General features: G+C 44.9%; 1 protein-coding gene across 1 annotated transcript; it reads right to left on the reverse strand.

Moving 5' to 3' along the window:
* Positions 1 to 1,337: 1,337 nt before the first annotated feature.
* PPP1CA (protein phosphatase 1 catalytic subunit alpha) lies at positions 1,338 to 11,959 on the reverse strand. Its single transcript, XM_070727768.1, has 7 exons — positions 11,643 to 11,959; positions 6,534 to 6,665; positions 5,665 to 5,895; positions 5,338 to 5,442; positions 4,069 to 4,292; positions 3,697 to 3,831; positions 1,338 to 1,743 (listed from the first exon to the last, which is right to left on the reverse strand). The coding sequence occupies exons 1-7, from the start codon at positions 11,695 to 11,697 to the stop codon at positions 1,633 to 1,635; spliced, it is 993 nt and encodes a 330-aa protein (XP_070583869.1). The 5' UTR covers positions 11,698 to 11,959; the 3' UTR covers positions 1,338 to 1,632.
* Positions 11,960 to 19,208: the final 7,249 nt, after the last annotated feature.

A 19,208-nucleotide genomic window follows, 5' to 3' on the forward strand; every position in this document is an offset into this window, starting at 1 on the left:
GCCAGCCGAAGCGCCCGTTTTCGTGCTGCTGAGATTCCCCTGAGGCTCCCCTCCATGGGAAACCCCACCTCCAGACTTCTGTGTTTTTGCAATGCTGCAGGGGAATCCCAGCACCGCAAAAACAAGCGCTTTGCTGGAAACGGAAGTCCGGAGGTGGGGTTTCCCAGCAAAGGGAGCATCAGTGAAATCACAGCATCGCAAAAACACCGAAGTCCTCGAAACCACACCTCCGAATTTCCGGAGATGGGGTTTCCCATGGAGAGGAGCCTCGGGGGAATCCCAGGAGCGCAAAAACGGGTGCTTTGCTGGCAACGGAAGTCCGGACGCGGGGCATCCCAGCGGCGGCGGCGGGTTTGTAAGGTGAAAATAGTTTGTAAGAAGAGGCAAAAAAATCTTAAACCCCGGGTTTGTATCTTGAAAAGTTTGTATGACGAGGCGTTTGTAAGACGAGGTATCACTGTATATACACTTCTTGATGTTTTGATACTGCTGCTCTAATATAAACCAACCGTGTAAGTTTCCTTTTAGAGCTTTCCACTGTTTGGAGCCAGTTTTCCTCATTCCCTGTAATTAATAAGTTTTACTGCCAAAGCTCTCATCAGTTGGAAGGTATCTGGGAATGGAAAGTGAAATAAGGAAGAGAGAAAAAAAACCAGCTGGCTTCTAAAACTGCCATTATTCAGTAAATATGGAAGGTGGCAAAAGAACTGGGCCTCACCTTGTTACTTCTTGCTATTTTCTCTAGGCCTTCAATCCAGCTTTGAAGTTAAAAGCTAAAACTGCTCTTAATTAAAGGTCTCCTAAGGAGCAGGTGTGTTGCGGGAGGAAAAAAAAACTTCTAGGATTTTCTTTTAGGCAGTGAAATGATTGAAGCAATAGTTCCAGCGAAAGGATTGCATCTGGGGAGGCCAAAACAGGGAATACAGTCCAGAGTTTATCAGATACTTCCCCAGAAGAGGCCTCAGCAAATCAAATGCTAGATAACTTGAATTTGATTGGATTCCCTGCCCTTCTAAGAGGAAGCCTGGTTGTTGTTGTTATTTTAACTTATCTCATAAGTGATCGAGATCCAGGTCCAGCGCTGCTGCTACTGCCAGATTCTGACTTCACTGGTACAACTTGTTCAATTTGTCTGCACATTTTCCCAAACTACCATATTCAGAATATACATCTAGTTGGACAGGATAAGCACTAATCCTCCATGAAACTCGGTGTTTTCCCAGGCTTTAAAGGGGAAAAGAAGGGTCTGGGAAGTATGTTGCCTGAAAACAAGAAGCATTTTTCTCCCGGCCTATTTCATTTTATTTTTCCCATCCCTATAAAGAGAAGCAACTACATTAAGAATATTACACGTTTATTGAAAAAAAGACATGGTACCCCAGGGGGGGAAAGGGGTGCACACATCAGGACACAGTTGGCAAGAGTCAATCAAAAATACGCCCAAAAATAATGACATTCCCTTCCTAGAGAATGAGATCTTCTTTTATTTTGGTATTCAATCTCATTCGGACATATTATTCTTTAAAAAAATGGCTGGATCCTAGCATCCTAGGCAAGCAGCCGCTGTACAGTGTAACAGCTATGCAAGACCGCTCAGATCTCTTACTGCTGAAGGAGGGCAGGCAGGACATGTTACTTCTTGGCTTTGGCTGAGTTGCGTGGCGGAGTGACTGGGCGTCCACCAGGATTCAAGCCACTGAACTGACCATATTTGCCCTTGTTCTTGTCTGCCGGTTTCAAGATCTGCAGAATAGAAGAAAAAGGTTAAGACGAGAGGTTGGGGGGTGGAAATTAACAGCCTTTTTCCTGCCCTTGATCCCTGGTGGGATCCTAGTGACTTCATCTAATCATTGCAAACAATTCAGGGTGAAAAAAGCTAAGCACCAAGCCTCCTGAGATTTGAGCCATGTATTAAAATTCTTACGATGAAAATGCAATTCCAGACATAGTTCTTCATAACTGGCAAAAATAAAACAGCTGTAAATTCTCTAATTTAATGCCTTAGAATAAAACAAGATTAAGGACATGGAATTGCACTTCCAAGTTCCTTCTCACCCCACTTTTCTCTCTTCGTGGCCTTTAAGCTACAAAGTCACATTGGGCCTGTACATTCTGTTTCCGAAATTATATAAATGGGTAATGTAACACAAAATCCCACTACATTCGATTATTTTCCTCATTTTTGAAAACTGGGACTAAATTTGTACACTCGTAAGATATCTAATCTGCTTCGTGTACCATATAAAAAAAGAGGGCCAAAATAAATGCAAAGAAGAAGGGATAATGTCCCAATTCCTTTTAAATTTGAGAATTGCTTTTGGTGGAGAAGTTCTGAGGCCCTTTATCACGTTTCTCTATCATTTGAGATCATTAATAATGTGCACACGTGCATATTCAACCTGACAAAGTGCTACAATTCTAAAACAATTTTGCTACAATTCTAAAACCTTTGCTGCACCAATCCCAGTGACCAGTTAGGTCCCACAGAGTGGGCCTTCTCCGGGTCCCGTCAACTAAACAATGTCATTTGGCGGGACCCAGGGGAAGAGCCTTCTCTGTGGCGGCCCCGGCCCTCTGGAAGCAGCTCCCCCCGGAGATTAGAATTGCCCCCAGCCTCCTCGCCTTTCGTAAACTTCTTAAAACCCACCTCTGCCGTCAGGCATGGGGGAACTGAGATATTCTTTCAATTTACGCATGGTATGTCTGTATGTATGCTTGGTTTTTATAATAAGGGTTTTTTTAGTTATTTTAGTATTGGATTGGATTGTTACATGCTGTTTTTATCGTTGTTAGCCACCCCAAGTCTACGGAGAGGGGCGGCATACAAATCCAATAAATAAATAAAAAACCACCTCATAACTTTGCCTTTGGTCAGTCCCCCCCCCACACACACACACAAAACCCCCACCCCACAACGACTTATTTCTGTAGCTTTTGAATTTCCATCCATGCAGCGGCCATGCTGATGTGTTACTGCAAGTGAGATAGAAGTAAAGCGAAAACTAATTTGGAGCATAAAGCCAGAAAATTGACCCAATGCAGAGGACACAACATAAATGCAAAATTATTGCGACTGGGAAAGTTGGTTTTTTAAATATGCCAGTTTTTACTATAAACTAGAGACACAATCTTTCTGCAACAGGAGGAATTTAAATGGGTACAAAAATCCCTTTAAAATACAACCGACGGCTAAACGTTGTAGTGTTCCCTCGATTTTCGCGGGGGATGCGTTCCGAGACCGCCCGCGAAAGTCGAATTTCCGCGAAGTAGAGATGCAGAAGTAAATACACTATTTTTGGCTATGAATAGTATCACAAGCCTTCCCTTAACACTTTAAACCCCTAAACTGCAATTTCTCATTCCCTTAGCAACCATTTAGATTATTACTCACCATGCTTATTTATTAAAGTTTATTTAAAAAATGTATTTATTAAAGGCGGACGAAAGTTTGGCAATGACGTATGACGTCATCGGGCGGGAAAAACGTATAGGGAAAAAAACTGCAAAGTATTTTTTAATTAATATTTTTGAAAAACCGTGGTATACTTTTCGTGAAGTTTGAACCCGCGAAAATCGAGGGACCACTGTATTCCAGAATCCTTGAGTTCTCACGTCACGAAAATAGCACACTCTTATTGCTTGCCGTGTGCGTAAAAAGAGAACAGCTGTAAAAGTAGCATCTTCGAAAGTCCTTACCTGAAAAGAGCACATGAGGGTCTCATCAACGCTCATCATTGCCCCTGCATTGTCAAACTCGCCGCAGTAGTTCGGAGCAGAAAAGAGTGTCACCAGCTGCCGTTTGGCAAAAAATTCATATCCATCTTCTACCACCTAAAACGGGGCGGGAGAATCCATCCATCAAATAGGCACACGTGCTCAACCCAGTTTAATGTCCCCTTGCCAATAATATGCTTCAACCTCTCTTATTTCATGGTCAGCTTTTACAGCTTTCTTTCCCACCACTTCGATCTTCTCCCTTTAAAACGATGTAACTTCCCGGTTAAGCCAGATGTACCCTTCCCCCCCTCCATCCAGGTGTATCCCTTCCTACTTGCTTTATGCTCTGACCTGATGCGCTCTGCAGATCAAGTCAAGATCATGTTTGTGAAGAAATTTGGCGACCACTTCTGAACCGAAGGTAAAGGAGACGCCACGGTCATTTTCACCCCAGCCCTGCACATCCTTGTCGGGATCCGACCAGAGCAAATCGCAAAGCAGACCCTGGTCAGGCACATCCGTAGGCCTCATGATCCGCCGAATCTGTTCCATAGACTGTAGGTCAGGAGAGAGTCCTGGAATGCAGAATTTGCATTTTATAAAACAGGTTGTTTCAACATGTGGCTCTCACTAGAGGTAATGTGTAACTGGCCGTACCAGGAATCATTGTTCCACAACACCCTCCTGTTAGGGGTATTAACTGAAAAAATACACCCAACAAGGCTTTCCGCGCTCAATCCTTTAAGCCAATTCTTAGCCCTCAACGGGATCAAAATTAGCCTGAATAAATTTTTTCATCTGCATCAAAGTGGAAAGCAATATGGTCTTTCACTTTTTCCCAGGCTTTGCTCCACCTCCCTAAGGAAATACGCCTACGCAATATGCAAAGGACACCAAATTCCCCACTGTATTATTGACACTTGGCTTCCTATTGACGCAGATTGCAAACCATCTGGAAAAATCATGCATTGCTTCCATCTCTTGCCTGCCTGGTGGCATCAGTGGTGTGACCAGCTTCTTCACCCCCATCATTATATATTTTTATTTATAGGCAGGCAAGCTCTGTACTAGGAAAGGGTTATATATATGTATGTAACCCTTTCCTGGTACAGAGCTGAAGGGATTGGATACTGTAGCCTAGAGGTTAATTCTCTGCCTTACAAAGCAAATGTTGCAGGTTCAAGTCCCAGTGAGGGGTGTGGCTAGCTGATGAGGCCAAAATAAGGCCGAAATAGATCTATCCTAGTCTCCTAGTCTAATTTTCAAATTCAGCAAAAACGTGACATATATATATATATAATTTATATTTATTTATTTAGATTTATAAGCCGCCCCTCTCCTGACAGACTCAGGGCGCCTTATAACAGACTCCCTTCCCCCCTCCCCAGGGGTCTCCTTTGACAGGACCCCCTCCTCAACATCTCTCCTCCTTTGAGGAAGGGGTGGGGCTGCGGCTCCCATTATGGGGAGCAATGGGGAGATGCAGGGGTGTCTCCCACCTTCGTGCGGTAGCCGACAGCCGGAGGAGGTGGAGGCTAGGCCGGGCATGAGGAGTACTGCAGCCTTTAGCCCGCTTACCCGCAGCACAGCCATCCGCTCCCAACATTATAGATAGCCTACCTCCATGACAGCAGAAGATTTTCTCATCAACGATAGCAGCAATGGGTAGGCAGTTGAAGCAATCAGTGAAGGTCTTCCATAGTTTTATGTTATACCGCCGTTTACCTGTGGAAAACAGGAAAGAGGCAGAAAATTAGCTCAGGGGGGGAAAAAGCTGAATAGTTTTGAATATCCACATTCCTGCAAGATTTGTTGGATCTTGGGGCTCTCGAGAAATTAGGACTCGTGCAGCATAAAACATACTGTGCCATACCCCAAACCGCTACCCCTATTATCTACATGTACCAAGACATTCATTTCCCACTCTTATTGTTGTGATGCACTCACATTCATCATAGAAGCCGTAGATACGGTTGATGCTCGCGCACTCATGATTGCCACGCAAAAGGAAGAAGTTCTCGGGGTATTTAATTTTGTAGGCCAACAGCAGACAGATTGTCTCTAGCGACTGCTTCCCCCGGTCCACATAGTCTCCCAAAAAGAGGTAATTGCTTTCTGGGGGGAAGCCCCCATATTCAAAAAGCCGGAGCAAATCATAGTATTGCCCATGGATGTCACCTGGGAGATGTTAGAAGAAAGAAAAAGAAAAATGAAGAACTGATCAACAGTTTACCCATTGCATTTATACATCTGCTGTCTACATTCTAAGTGAGAATGGTGGGAAATGACTATGCCAGAACCAGGCAGTCTGGCATTCATAGATATCAATGTGCCTGTAGGCAACATCTTTAATGCCTGCCAGATTTCTTGCCCTACTTTAAAAATTGATTAAATTGGGAAGACAATTCAATGTAACCCAAGGCATTGCCCTCTAGTATCCATTTGGAAAATTAAAATAACAATGTGAAACAGCTCAATGCATTGTCTAAAACAGTGTTTCCCAACCTTGGCAACTTGAAGATATTTGGACTTCAACTCCCAGAATTCCCCAGCCAGCAAATGCTGGCTGGGGAATTCTGGGAGTTGAAGTCCAGATATCTTCAAGTTGCCAAAGTTGGGAAACACTGGTCTAAAAGATAAGAGGAGCAATTTGGCCAGATCAAAAGGCAAGCTTCAGCTCATTTTGAAAACGCCAGTACAGAATCTTCTATTCAAGATATGTTTTATGGCTGACTGTGCCTACGGGAGGCAACCATTTTGTGAGAGGCCTAGCAAAAGAGAAGGGAGAAAAAAAACGGTAATGGCATCCCACTTACCACAAATTTTGAGCGGGGCTTCTAGTTCCAGCAAAATGGGCTGGCTCAGGAAGATCTCTCGTGATTTCAGACATAGGCCCCGAATCTCATTTTCTGAAAGCTGAACATTCTTGCCCGGACGCGATCCTTGCACTGAGGGAACAAAAAAACAAAACAAAACCCTGACACTCTTATTCCCAAGCACCCATTTTCATGCTGGTTCACCTTCTCTGAGATATTCCTGACTCATTGGTCTTCTTTCTAGGAATTTCTAGCGTTTAACAACCAAATCCCATCTTGTTCCTACATGAAAAGCATTATTTCCTTCTGCGACTGAGGAAGGCAGAATCCCTTAGCCAAGTCTATGCCCGAAGGACCATGCATTAGCTTAGCTTCTCACAGGTTACCAAGCCATTATTGGCTCAGGAGGCCCACTGGGGAACTGCCATGAAGTAAGCAAAGTCTTAAAGAAGCTGCATAATGCCTTATTCATGTGCCTTATTTGCCTCAGTATAACATTTATTCTGCTTTGGGATTATTATTATTATTTTTAAATGAAAACCAGGCTCTGAAGCAAATGGCTCAGTTAACAGTGCTGGTAAAAAACCTTAACACTTTGAGATGACAGCACTGTCATCCTACAAGCAGCCCTCTATCAATCTAGCATAAACTGGCACTTCTTAAGACAATAATTGTGATGGTGATGTTCCAAATGTCAAGTTCTAGCAGAGCCAGAGTTTGTGATTGCGGGTTCCTTCTTTGCGCTGCTGCCTTGCAAATGAGCAGCTATGAATCAAAAGCTAAATCAAAACATTGCATCAACCTAAATCTGATTTGGGCAAATTTAGTATCACAATCCTGCGTTATTCTGCTGCCAATCTCTCTCTCTCTCTCTCTCAAACTCCACCCACACTCCCACCCACCCCTGCACCGGAGAACAGAACAGATTTAACTCACCTCACAAGTTAAATTCAGCAAGATTAAGTCCCAAGCTTATCAGAAAGAACTAGGGCACAATTGGATAATCTGGGAAAGCCAACTTCCCACTGAGCTGATTAGCAGAAAACCAGACTCCATATCTCCGGAAATACAAGCATCTATCTATCTATCTATCTATCTATCTATCTATCTATCTATCTATCTATCTATCTATCTATCTATCTATCTATCTATCTATCTATCTACCTATCTACCTATCTACCTATCTTATCTATCTATCTATCTATCTATCTATCTATCTATCTATCTATCTATCTATCTATCTATCTGAATTCTATGCCACCCTTCTCGAAGCGACTCAGGGTGGCGTACAACATAATGAAAACAATATGCATGAAGAAATCTAATTATTGTTTTAAAATCGTAAAAAAACCCCATATGCCAGTGATGGTGAACCTATGGCATGGGTGCCACAGGTGGCACGTGGAGCCATATCTGCTGGCATTCGAGCCATTACCCTAGCTCAGCTCCAATGTGCATGTGTGTGCTGGCCAGTTGATTTTTGGCTCACACAGAGGCCCTGGGAGGGCATTTTCACCTCGAGGTTCGACTACTGCAATGCTCTCTACATGGGGCTACCTCTGAAGAGTGTTCGGAAACTTCAAATTGTCCAAAATGCAGCCGCGCGAGCAGTCTTGGGCCTTCCAAGAAATGCCCACATCTCACCATCACTCCGCGGACTGCATTGGGTACCAATCTGTTTCCCGACACAATTCAAAGTGTTGGTTATGACCTATAAAGCCCTACATGGCATAAGACCAGACTATCTCCTAGACCGCCTTCTGCCGCACGAATCCCAGCGACTGGTGAGGTCCCACAGAGTTGGCCTCCTTAGAGTCCCGTCAACCAAACAATGTTGGCTGGCGGGACCTGGGGGAAGAGCCTTCTCTGTGGGGGTCCCGGCCCTCTGGAATCAGCTCCCCCCGGAGATTTGCACTGCCCCCACCCTCCTTGCCTTCCGGAAGAGTTTAAAAACTCATTTTTGCCGCCAGGCCTGGGGTTCCTTAGATCTTCCCTCCTGACCAATGAATGCTTTAGTTTGATTGTTGAATGAATGCTACTGATGGTTTTTCTTTTTTTTAATTAGAATTTTAAAGACTGTTTTTCAATGTATTAATTGGATTGCTATTACAGTATTGTTTTTTGTTTCTTGGTACATGCTGTGAGCCGCCCTGAGTCCTCGGAGAGGGGAGGCCTACAAATCCAATTAAAGAAATAAATAAAATAAATGTTCAGCTTCCAGAGAGTCTCCAGGGGGATGGGGAGGGCATTTTTGCCTCTGGAGCCTGGGGCGGGTGAAAAACAGGCCTATGTTTGGGAAATGGGCCGTTTCAGGCCTCCAGAGGGACTCTGTGGGGGTGGGTGAGGCCATTTTCGCCAACCCCATGCATTGAATTGTGGGTGTGGGCACTTGTGAATGCGCGATAGCACACACATACGCACTTTCGGCACCTGAGGAAAAAAAGGTTCACCATCACTGCCATATGCAGTCATTCCCATTCATTCAATTCAATCATTCACATTTGGCCGGAGACAATCTTGTCTCTTACAGCCCCATGCCCACCGGCAGAGGTAGGTCTTCAGAGCTTTACAAAAGACAAGGAGGAAGGGGGCAGTAGATATGTCCAGAGGGAGTTTGTTCCAGAGGCTCAGAGCCGCCACAGAGAAGGCTCTTCCCCTAGGCCTCACGAGACGACATTGTTTGGCCGACGGGATCTGGAGAAGGCTGACTCTGTGGGACCTAACCGGTCGCTGGGGTGTATGAGGCAGAAGACAGTCCCGTAGGTAATCTGCTCCTAAGCCACGTAGGGCTTTGTAGGTCATACATAACCAGCACTTTGAATTGCGCCCGGAGACCAATTGGCAACCAGTGCAGCTCACGGAGTGATGTTGAGATGTGGGCAGATCTTAGAACCCCTACAAGAGCTGGCGGTTGCATTTTGCACAATCTGCAGTCTCCAAACCGTCTTCAAAGGCAGCCCCATGTAGAGATCATTGCAGGAATCAAACCTCAAGGTGATAAGAATGTGAGTGACTGTCAGAAGTGACTCCCTGTCCAAACAGGACAGTATATGAGACCAGACACCAAAGTGAAAAGTTAATTTAATAAAACTTAATTTAACTTAATTGGCCAGGTTTGCCTGGTGCACCAGTTGCGGTCCTGACTACTGCAACGCTCTCTATGTGGGGCTACCTTTGAAAAGTGTTCGGAAACTTCAGATCGTGCAGAATGCGGCTGCGCAAGCTATCATGGACCTCCCTAGGTACGCCCATGTCTCATCAACACTCCACGGCTTGCATTGGCTGTCGATCAGTTTCGGGTCACAATTCAAAGTGTTGGTAATGACCTATAAAGCCCTACATGGCATCGGACCAGAATACCTACGGGATCGCCTTCTGCAGCATAAATCCCAGCGGCCAATTAGGTCCCACAGAGTCGGCCTTCTCTGGGTCCCGTCGACTAAACAATGTTGTCTGGCGGGATCTAGGGGAAGAGCCGGCCCTCTGGAATCAACTCCCCCCTGATATTTGAATTGCCCGCACCCTCCTTGCCTTCCGTAAGATGTTGAAGACCCATCTATACCGCCAAGCATGGGGGGGGGGGATTGATTTCTCACCTTACCTTTCCTGACTCAACATATGAGATTGGTATGATTGTTTTAGAATTGTTAGTTTTTTATAATAATGGGGTTTTTAATATGGTTTATATTGGATTTGTATTTTATTGTATCTATTGTTGTGAGCCGCTGAGTCCTCGGAGAGGGGTGGCATACAAATCTAATAAATTATTATTATTATTATTATTATTATTATTATTATTACTATTATTATTATTATTATTGAGTCGGGGCTGTGATGATCTGTAATTATTTTTGAAATAGGAAAGGGTCTTCTAAATCAACACTGATTGTAGCCTCCTTTCTTGGGGGTGGAGATTCCCCAGAATTAGGGTAACTACCTTTGGGTGGTTGACTCAGCCTTCCATCCTTCCAAGGAGGGTAAAATGAAGACCCAGATTATTGGGGTCGATATGCTGACTCTGTAAACCGCTTAGAGAGGGCTGTAAGCGCACTGCGAAGCGGCATATAAATCTAAGTGCTATTGCTATTGGTGCTCAGCTTTTGAAGATAGCCTCCTTTAAAAAAGCATCAACTTCTGGTCCTGTTATAAAGGCCAGAAACAGCCTGGTCAGTCAGGGCCTCTTGCAAGGCTCAGCCTCGCCGATCGCCAAAGGGTCTTTTCCCCAGGGGTGGGCGGCACCTGCGCTTCACCCCGCCTTCCCTTTGCACCCAAGAGGCGCCAAACCAAACAACTGCAGGAATCGCCCTTTCCACCGTCCGCTCCCCGCCTGAGTCAGGGGGCTTCATATACAGAGTGGATGCGACGCCGGTACGGCTCGATCGCTGTTACCTCGTAACACTCAAGCCGGCGCTGGCGGAATCCCTCGCCCGCCGGCACCACCCTTTTCTCGAGACACATCCGCCCCGACTTTCCTCCGCTAAGCTTTCCCTCCATCCTGCAGAATGCCCGGCTCTTTCCCACCCGGGCATCCGGCTCTAAAGGGGCTTACAAAAGGCGATCGGCGGTGGGAAAAATCGACGCCGACGGGGTGGGGAGGTGGGGCAGCTCATCCGGGGAGATTTTAATCCTGAACCGATTCCCCGATCACAGGTGAGGCTGAAGGTTGATCACCAATGCCGCTTGGGCCGCGTTAAACGGAGGCAAGCCCCCCCCCCCCCCCGATCTGCGAGCCCGTCGGGGAAAGCAAAAGCGCGCTTTCTGAGCCCTTGCATCCATCTTCTCACGCGTGGGAGGAAAAAAAAAATCGCCGAGGCGCCGGATCGTGCAAGTAACCGCTCGATCCGGTTCCTTTTCTCCTTCCTCCGGCCCAGATCGAGGGGGGGGGGAGTAAAACCCGCTGCTTGGAAATCCTGGGAACTCCCTTGCGCCCTGCCGTCTGGGGGGGGAATCGCCGAGGCGCCGGTGCGGGGGCGGCGTGGGACATTCCAGGGCCGGGAGGAGATCCGAAAGCGGGGCAAGGTCCGCCGCCCGCCCTTCCCCTTGGACTCTTGAGCCGCCCAAACGCTTGTTCAGCCACACACAAAGCCCGGCTCGGCCCCAGCCGCTTACCTTCCAGCAGCCGCCCGATGATGGAATCTAAATTGAGTTTCTCGCCGTCCGACATGGCGTCGTAAAGAAGCGGAGGTCGCCTGGTTCCTTCCTTGCTTGCTTGCTTCCCCCTCGGCGCGCCCCCCTCCCGCCCCGCTCGGTGGTCCCAAAAGCAAGCAAGGAGGAAGAAGGGAAAGGCCGGCTTGCTTTTTCTATTCCTTGCCAAGGAGTCTCCTCCTCCTCCCCCTCCTCCAAAAGGCGCCCGCGGAAAAAGGAAGCCTTAAGGAGCTACAGGCCCACTTCCTCCTCCGCCGCCGCCACCACCACCTACAGGCTGGAGGGATCAACACGAGGCTTTCTCTTGCGAGCTTTGGCCCATCCCAGAAAAGAGGAGGAGGAGGAGATGGTTGAGGCGAGAGGCTTCTGGGAACTGTGGTTTTTTTTCTTCACATTGGTCCCAGTAGAGTCGGAAGAAGCAGCTGGCGGGCGGATATGGGGACCCACAGCGCTTTGAAATTGCAAAGTACTTTTCGCTAATTCTAACAACCCAAGAAGCCGGTGAACTGGTGGCTACTATATGGAATGGAATGGAATAGAATAGAATAGAATAGAAATATTGGCCAAGTATGACACAAGGACTTTGTCTCTCAGTGTCATGCAAAGCAGCAGAATAAGAATAATCACAGTAATAATAATATCAAAAAGAAGCAGTAGTAAAGAAGATAAGAAGGATAACAATACTATAGCTATACTACGTGAGTAAATATACATAGACATTAGGTGGCACTACCAGGTTTTTTAAAATATATGGCCTACCCAGAAAACAAGTCCTATCTTAATTTTCATCCCTGCACTTAATATAAGCCCTATCCCTACAATAACCCCCACTGTCTGGTTGTATGAAGTGGGACATGGTGCGGGCGTAAAAATCAAGCTAGGACAGGGGGAGGGGGTGGAGCTTTCCCATGCGCCCCACACCCACTTATGTAGTGGAGTGTAGTAGATAGGAATGGAATGGAATAAGTAGAATAGAATGGAACAGAACAGGTCAAGTTTGCTTCCATTCAAAATCCAGGAAAGAAAACCCCCAACTCTTCCCTCTCTGTTGGAGAGAACCATCAACATCTCCTGAATTTGTGTAGTAGATTAAGGCAAGGCTATGTGAGTAGGTAGTTGGGACTAGTGTGAAGATCCAGTCAAAGTGGCTATTTTTTTGTTGTTAGTTGCGAACTTGTGTCCAACCCATCACAACCTCACGGACAATGTTCTTGCAGACTTTCCTGTCTTCTGCCATCCTCTGGAGTCCATTTATGTTCATGCCTACTGCTTCAGCGACTCCATCCAGCCATCTCATTCTTTGTGGTCCCCTTCTTCTTTTCCCCCTCAATCCTTCCCAGCATTAGGCTCTTCTCCAGTGAATCCTTCCTTCTCTTTAGGTGATCAAAGTATTTGAGTTTCATCTTCAGGATCTAGTCTTCTGAAGAGCAGTTAGGGTTGATCTCCTCTAGAACTGACCAGTTTGATCACCGTGCAGTCCAAGGGACTGGCAGGAGTCTTCTCCAGCACCAGAGTTCAAAGGCCTCAATTCTTTGTCACTCAGGCTTCCTTATGGTCTGACTTTCATAGCCATACATTGCAACTGGGAAAACCATAGCCTTGATGATACGGACTTTTATTAGCAGGATGATGTCTCTGCTTTTTGGTATGCTGTCTAGATTTGTCATAGCTTTCCTCCCCAGGAACAAGCGTCTTTTAATTTCTTGGGTGCAGTCCCCATCTGCAGTGATCTTGGAGTCCAGAAAATAAAATCTGTAACTACCTCCATCTCTATTTGTCAGGAATTGAGAGGGCCAGGTACCATGATCTTAGTTTTCTTAATGTTGAGTTTCAAGCCAACTATTGCACTCTCCTTTTTCACCTGCATCAAGAGGCTCTTTAGTCCCTCTTCACTTTCTGCCATTAAAGTAAAGAACGCTCTCTACATGGAGCTACTTTTGAAAAGTGTTCGGAAACTTCAGATCGTGCAGAATGCAGCTGCAAGAGCAGTCATGGGCTTTCCTAGATATGCCCATGTCACACCAACACTCCGCAGTCTGAATTGGTTACCGATCAGTTTCCGGTCACAATTCAAAGTGTTGGTTATGACCTATAAAGCCCTTCATGGCATCGCATCAGAATATCTCCGGAACCGTCTTCTGCCGCATGAATCCCAGCGACCAGTTAGGTCCCACACAGTTGGCCTTCTGCGGGTCCCGTCGACTAAATAATGCCGTTCAGCGGGACCCAGGGGAAGAGCCTTCTCTGTGGCGGCCCCGACCCTCTGGAACCAACTCCCCCCAGATATAAGAGTTGCCCCCACCCTCCTTGCCTTTCGTAAGCTACTTAAAACCCACCTCTGTCGTCAGGCATGGAGGAATTGAGATATTCCCTTCCCCCTAGGCTTATAAAATTTATGCATGGTATATCTGTATGTATGATTGGTTCCTTAAATTGGGGTTTTTTAAATTACTTTTAATATTAGATTTGTTTATATTGTCTTTTTACTGTTGTTAGCCGCCCCGAGTCTGTGGAGAGGGGCGGCATACAAATCTAAAAAATAAAAAAATAAAAGTGGTATCATCTGCACATTTGAGGTTGTTGATATTTTTCCCGGCAATCTTAATTCCAACTTTTGACTCACCCAGCCATGCCTTTTTCATGATGTGCTCTGCATATAAGTTAAATAGGCAGGGTGACAGTATACAGCTTTGCCAGACTCCTTTCCCAATTTTGAACCAATCAATGGTTCCGTGTCCAGTTCCCACTGTTCCTTCCTGACCTACATATAGGTTTCTCAAGAGACAAATAAGGTGGTCTGGTAGTCCCATCTGTATAAGAACTTGCCACAATTTGTTGTGATCCACCCAATCAAAAGCTTTAGCATAGTCAATGAAGAAGAAGTAGGTATGTTTCAGGAACTCCCTGGCTTTCTCCATGATCCAGCGTATGTTGGCAATTTGATCTCTAGTTCCTCTACCTCTTTGAAATTTATTTATTTATTTATTTATTTATTTATTTTTATTTATTTATTTGATTGATTGATTGATTGATTGATTTGTATGCCGCCCCTCTCCGCAGAAATCCTGCCTTTACTTTTGGTAGTTCTCAACCCACATACTGCTGGAGCTTAGTTTGTAGGATTTTGAGCATAACTTTACTAGCATGTGAAATTAGCGCGATGGTGCGATAGTTTGAACATTCTTTGGCATTGCCTTCCTTTGGAATTGGAATGTAAACTGGCGTTTTCCAATCCTGTGGCCACCGTTGAGTTTTCCAAATTTGCTGGCAATTTGAGGGAACCACTTTTACGGCATCAAACTTTTAACATTTTGAATAGTTCAGCTGGAATGCTACCGCCTCCACTAGCTTTGTTAATGCTCAAATTTCCTAAGGTCCATTTGACTTCACCTTCTAGGATTGCTGGCTCAAGGTTTTATATTTCATCTTATAAAAGATAGACAATTAAGATCAATTCACTAAATCATGATTCTGTATGGTATCAGTATGTTGTAATACACACAGCTCTACATCTCTAATGCTACATTTTTCTACGTTCATGTTTGTTCTTCCAATTCAAAAGACAGATGAAACTTTCAAGTACCACACCTTGGGATGAGTCAAAGAAACTGCAGTGGCACATTTGAGCCAATTACAGTGGCTAATACACAACCTCATATATAGTCACTAAAGAATTTAATGATAAAATTCCTATATGGCAACCTGTCAGTTGTTTAGGAATTTGTGAAATCTGCATTTAAATATATATGACTCATGACTTTTTCATCCTTTGCATATGCTGAGTTTAGGAACCCATCATCACCCATGGCAGGAATGGATGTGTGTTAATATCTACTGCCATTTAGAAAATATACATTTGAAATGAAACTGCATTTGTTGACTTATTCTTACATAATCAGAAACACACATTTACCCCAACTCCTGTGAGTAACAATCATGATTTCCACATAATCACCTGTATCTTCAAGGAAGTACAGCATGTCTTATTGAGACAACTATCCAACAACAACAACAGAGTAGTCATTCATGATTTAAATCACGTTGAGCAACCAGCATCTGTAACGAAAAGAGTTTAAGCATAGAAAGTTTGCAGCTGTTCCAGGGTACTCTGTTGATAATGTCCTTGCACATTTAGAGAGTCAGTGTAGTTCAAAGTATGGCACTAATTTATTGAGGCTATAAATTAGCAACATCCATTTATAAATTTGATAGATAATCTGAGTGATTTCCAGCACATCTGGGAGTCATATAAATTTATCTTGTCCAAATAATGCAACTCAAGTGGAAAATGAGGTAATCTTTGGTGAATTTTCATGTGTATGATGACTATTGTAATAGATCTGACCATACTGGTAGCATTTTATCTGTGCATAAATTATGCCACAAGGATAACACGTTGTAATGACCAGTGGGGGTGGGTTTCAAATTTTTTTTACTGCCAGTTCTGTGTGGATATGACTTAGTAGGTGTGGTGTGGCTTGGTGGGCGTGACTCGATGGGTGTGGCTTGGTGGGCGTGGCAGGGGAAGGATACTGCAAAATCTCCATTTCCTCCCGATCAGCTGGGGAGGGAGAGAATTGATGGGGGCGGGGCCAGTCAGAGGTGCTATTTAGCGGTTCTCTGAACTACTCAAAACTTCCACTACTGGTTCTCCAGAACTGGTCAGAACCTGCTGAATCCCTGGTAATGATTCTATTGTCATCCTAGGAGGAAGGAAGGTCCAGTTCAAATAACCACTTAATAAAGTCACTGCATAATTTTGAACCAATAATTCTTTCTCTGTAGGGCTAAGATGCCCCAGAAAAAACTGTATCTACTCTTTTAAGCTTTGTAGACAGAAGGCAGATCAGGGGTATCAAACTCTTGGTGTCACGTTGTCATCACGTGACGTATTGCAGCTTTCCCCTCCACTAAGCCAGGGGTGAGCATGGCCAGCACGTGAAGCATCCCGCCCGTGGTCCACAAATTTGCCACTCCTGCTCTAGGTTTGTTTAAAAAAACAATTATAACAGATGGGGTAATAAAAATTCCCGCAGTAGTAAGTAACATTGCAAGATCCAATTTGGGTTGGTCACCTGGACCAGAGGTTTTGTCTTCTGAGCTTTTGGACTCATGCTGGAGCCTATCTTCAGGGAACTTCTCTCTAGCCTAAAGTTCGCTCAGGATTGGCTTTAGAGGACCGTCTTCTGCCACATAGCTCCCAGAAACTAATAAAGACCCACAGGGTTCGCCTTTTTTGGGTCCTGTCGGCTAGACAATGTTGGTTGGTGTGACCACGTGGTAGGGCCTTCTCTGTGGTAGCCCTAACTCTCTGGAACCAACTGCCCCGGGAGGCCCATACTGCCCCCCACCCTACTGATCTTCTGCAAAACTGTTATAATACTATCTGGTACTATCATACTATCTAGATCTGGTTGAATGTAGGAATGTTTTTCCCTATAGTGTTTTTAATTGTTGTTATAAAACTTATCAGGAAAGACTTAATGAACTCAATCTGTATAGTCTGGAAGACAGAAGGAAAAGGGGGGACATGATCGAAACATTTAAGTATGTTAAAGGGTTAAATAGGGTTCAGGAGGGAAGTGTTTTTAATAGGAAAGTGAACACAAGAACAAGGGGGCACAATCTGAGGTTAGTTGGGGGAAAGATCAGAAGCAATGTGAGAAAATATTATTTTACTGAAAGAGTAGTAGATGCTTGGAACAAACTTCCAGCAGCCTTGGTTGGTAAATCCACAGTAACTGAATTTAAACATGCCTGGGATAAACATATAAACATATGCCTGCACCTAGGCAAACCCCCCCCCCCAAAACATGCATACAAATTGGGCGAAACCACATAAGTGACTGTGAAAGGGATCTTGGAGTCTTGGTGGATAACCAGCTAAACATGGGCCAGCAATGTGCAGCAGCAGCTAAAAAAGCCAACACAATCCTAAACTGTATGAACAGGGGGATACACTCCAAGACCAGAGAGGTAATAATACCACTCTATAAGGCCCGGGTCAGACCGCACCTGGAGTATTGCATCCAGTTCTGGTCACACTTCAAAAGAAATATAGAGACTCTGGAAAGGGTGCAGAAAAGAGCAACTAAAATGATAAGGAGAGTAGAGACCAGGCCATACGAGGAAAGGTTGCTGGAACTGGGCATGGATAGTCTAGTAAAAAGAAGGGCTAGAGGGGACATGATAGCTCTATACAGGTACTTAAGGGGTTGCCACGGAGAGGAGGGGGGCACACTATTTTCCAGGGCACCAGAGGGCCGGATGAGAAACAACGGTTGGAAGCTCACCAAGGAAAGATTCAACCTGGAGATAAGGAAGAATTTCCTGACGGTGAGAGCGATCAACCAGTGGAACGGCCTGCCAGCGGAGGTTGTGAACTCCCCAACTTTGGACCTTTTCAAGAGGCGATTGGACTGCCATTTGGTTGGAGTGCTGTAGGATTTCCTGCTCAAGCAGGGGGTTGAACTTGATGACCTGTAGCTGTAATAATAAATAAATAAATATCCATCCTAAGATAAAATACAGGAAATAGTATAAGGGCAGACTAGGTGGACCATGAGGTCTCTTTCTGCCGTCAATCTTCTATGTTTCTATGTTATATGATTTTTATATTTATTTATTTTATTTATTTTATTTATTTTATTTATTTTATTTATTTTATTTATTTTATTTTATTTATTGATTGATTGCATTTGTATGCCGCCCCTCTCCGCAGACTCGGAGATGCTGCCCACTGCCCTATATGCTGTACACTGCCCAGAGTCTGGAAGGAATTGAAAACTTGGAAAACAAAATCTCTGGTCTGGGTGAGTGGCTCATATTGGATCTTGCAAGATTATCCTGGAACAAATATATTCACTCTTCCCCTGCTGGACTCAGGGGAAGAGCCTTCTCTATGGCGGCCCCGGCCCTCTGGAACCAACTCCCCCCAGAGATTAGAATTGCCCCCACCCTCCTTGCCTTTCGTAAGCTACTTAAAACCCACCTCTGCCGCCAGGCATGGGGGAATTAAGATTCCCTTTCCCCCTAGGCCTTTACAATTTTATGCATGGTATGTTTGTATGCATGTTTGGTTTTTTATATTAAGGGGTTTTTTAATCGTTTTTAGTATTGGATTATTATTGTACGCTGTTTTATGATTGCTGTTAGCCGCCCCGAGTCTTCGGAGAGGGGCGGCATATAAATCCAATAAATAAATAAATAAATAAATAAATTAGTAAGTATTGTAATGAAGGTAGCTCCTGGCCCAGCACCTTAGCACCGCAGCTCTGCCTACAAAGGCAGAGACAGAGAGAAGGGAAGGTGTATTTGCAACTCTCTCTTTTTGACTTTGCAAAGAAACTATTGAGTGCCTCCCTTCCCTTCCTCTGTGCCCTCTCCATCTTTTCGTGTGCTCCACCCCTTTGCCTTGCTCATTTCATAGTGCTCTGTATTACATCAGGAAATGGTTTTTGGGAGGAAATAGCTTGCGGAACCTGTGAGGAACTCATAACGGTAGGGGTAGGTTCATAGAGGCCGTCTTCC

Source organism: Erythrolamprus reginae, chromosome 1 (genome assembly GCF_031021105.1).
Source record: "Erythrolamprus reginae isolate rEryReg1 chromosome 1, rEryReg1.hap1, whole genome shotgun sequence".
NCBI lineage: Eukaryota > Metazoa > Chordata > Lepidosauria > Squamata > Dipsadidae > Erythrolamprus > Erythrolamprus reginae.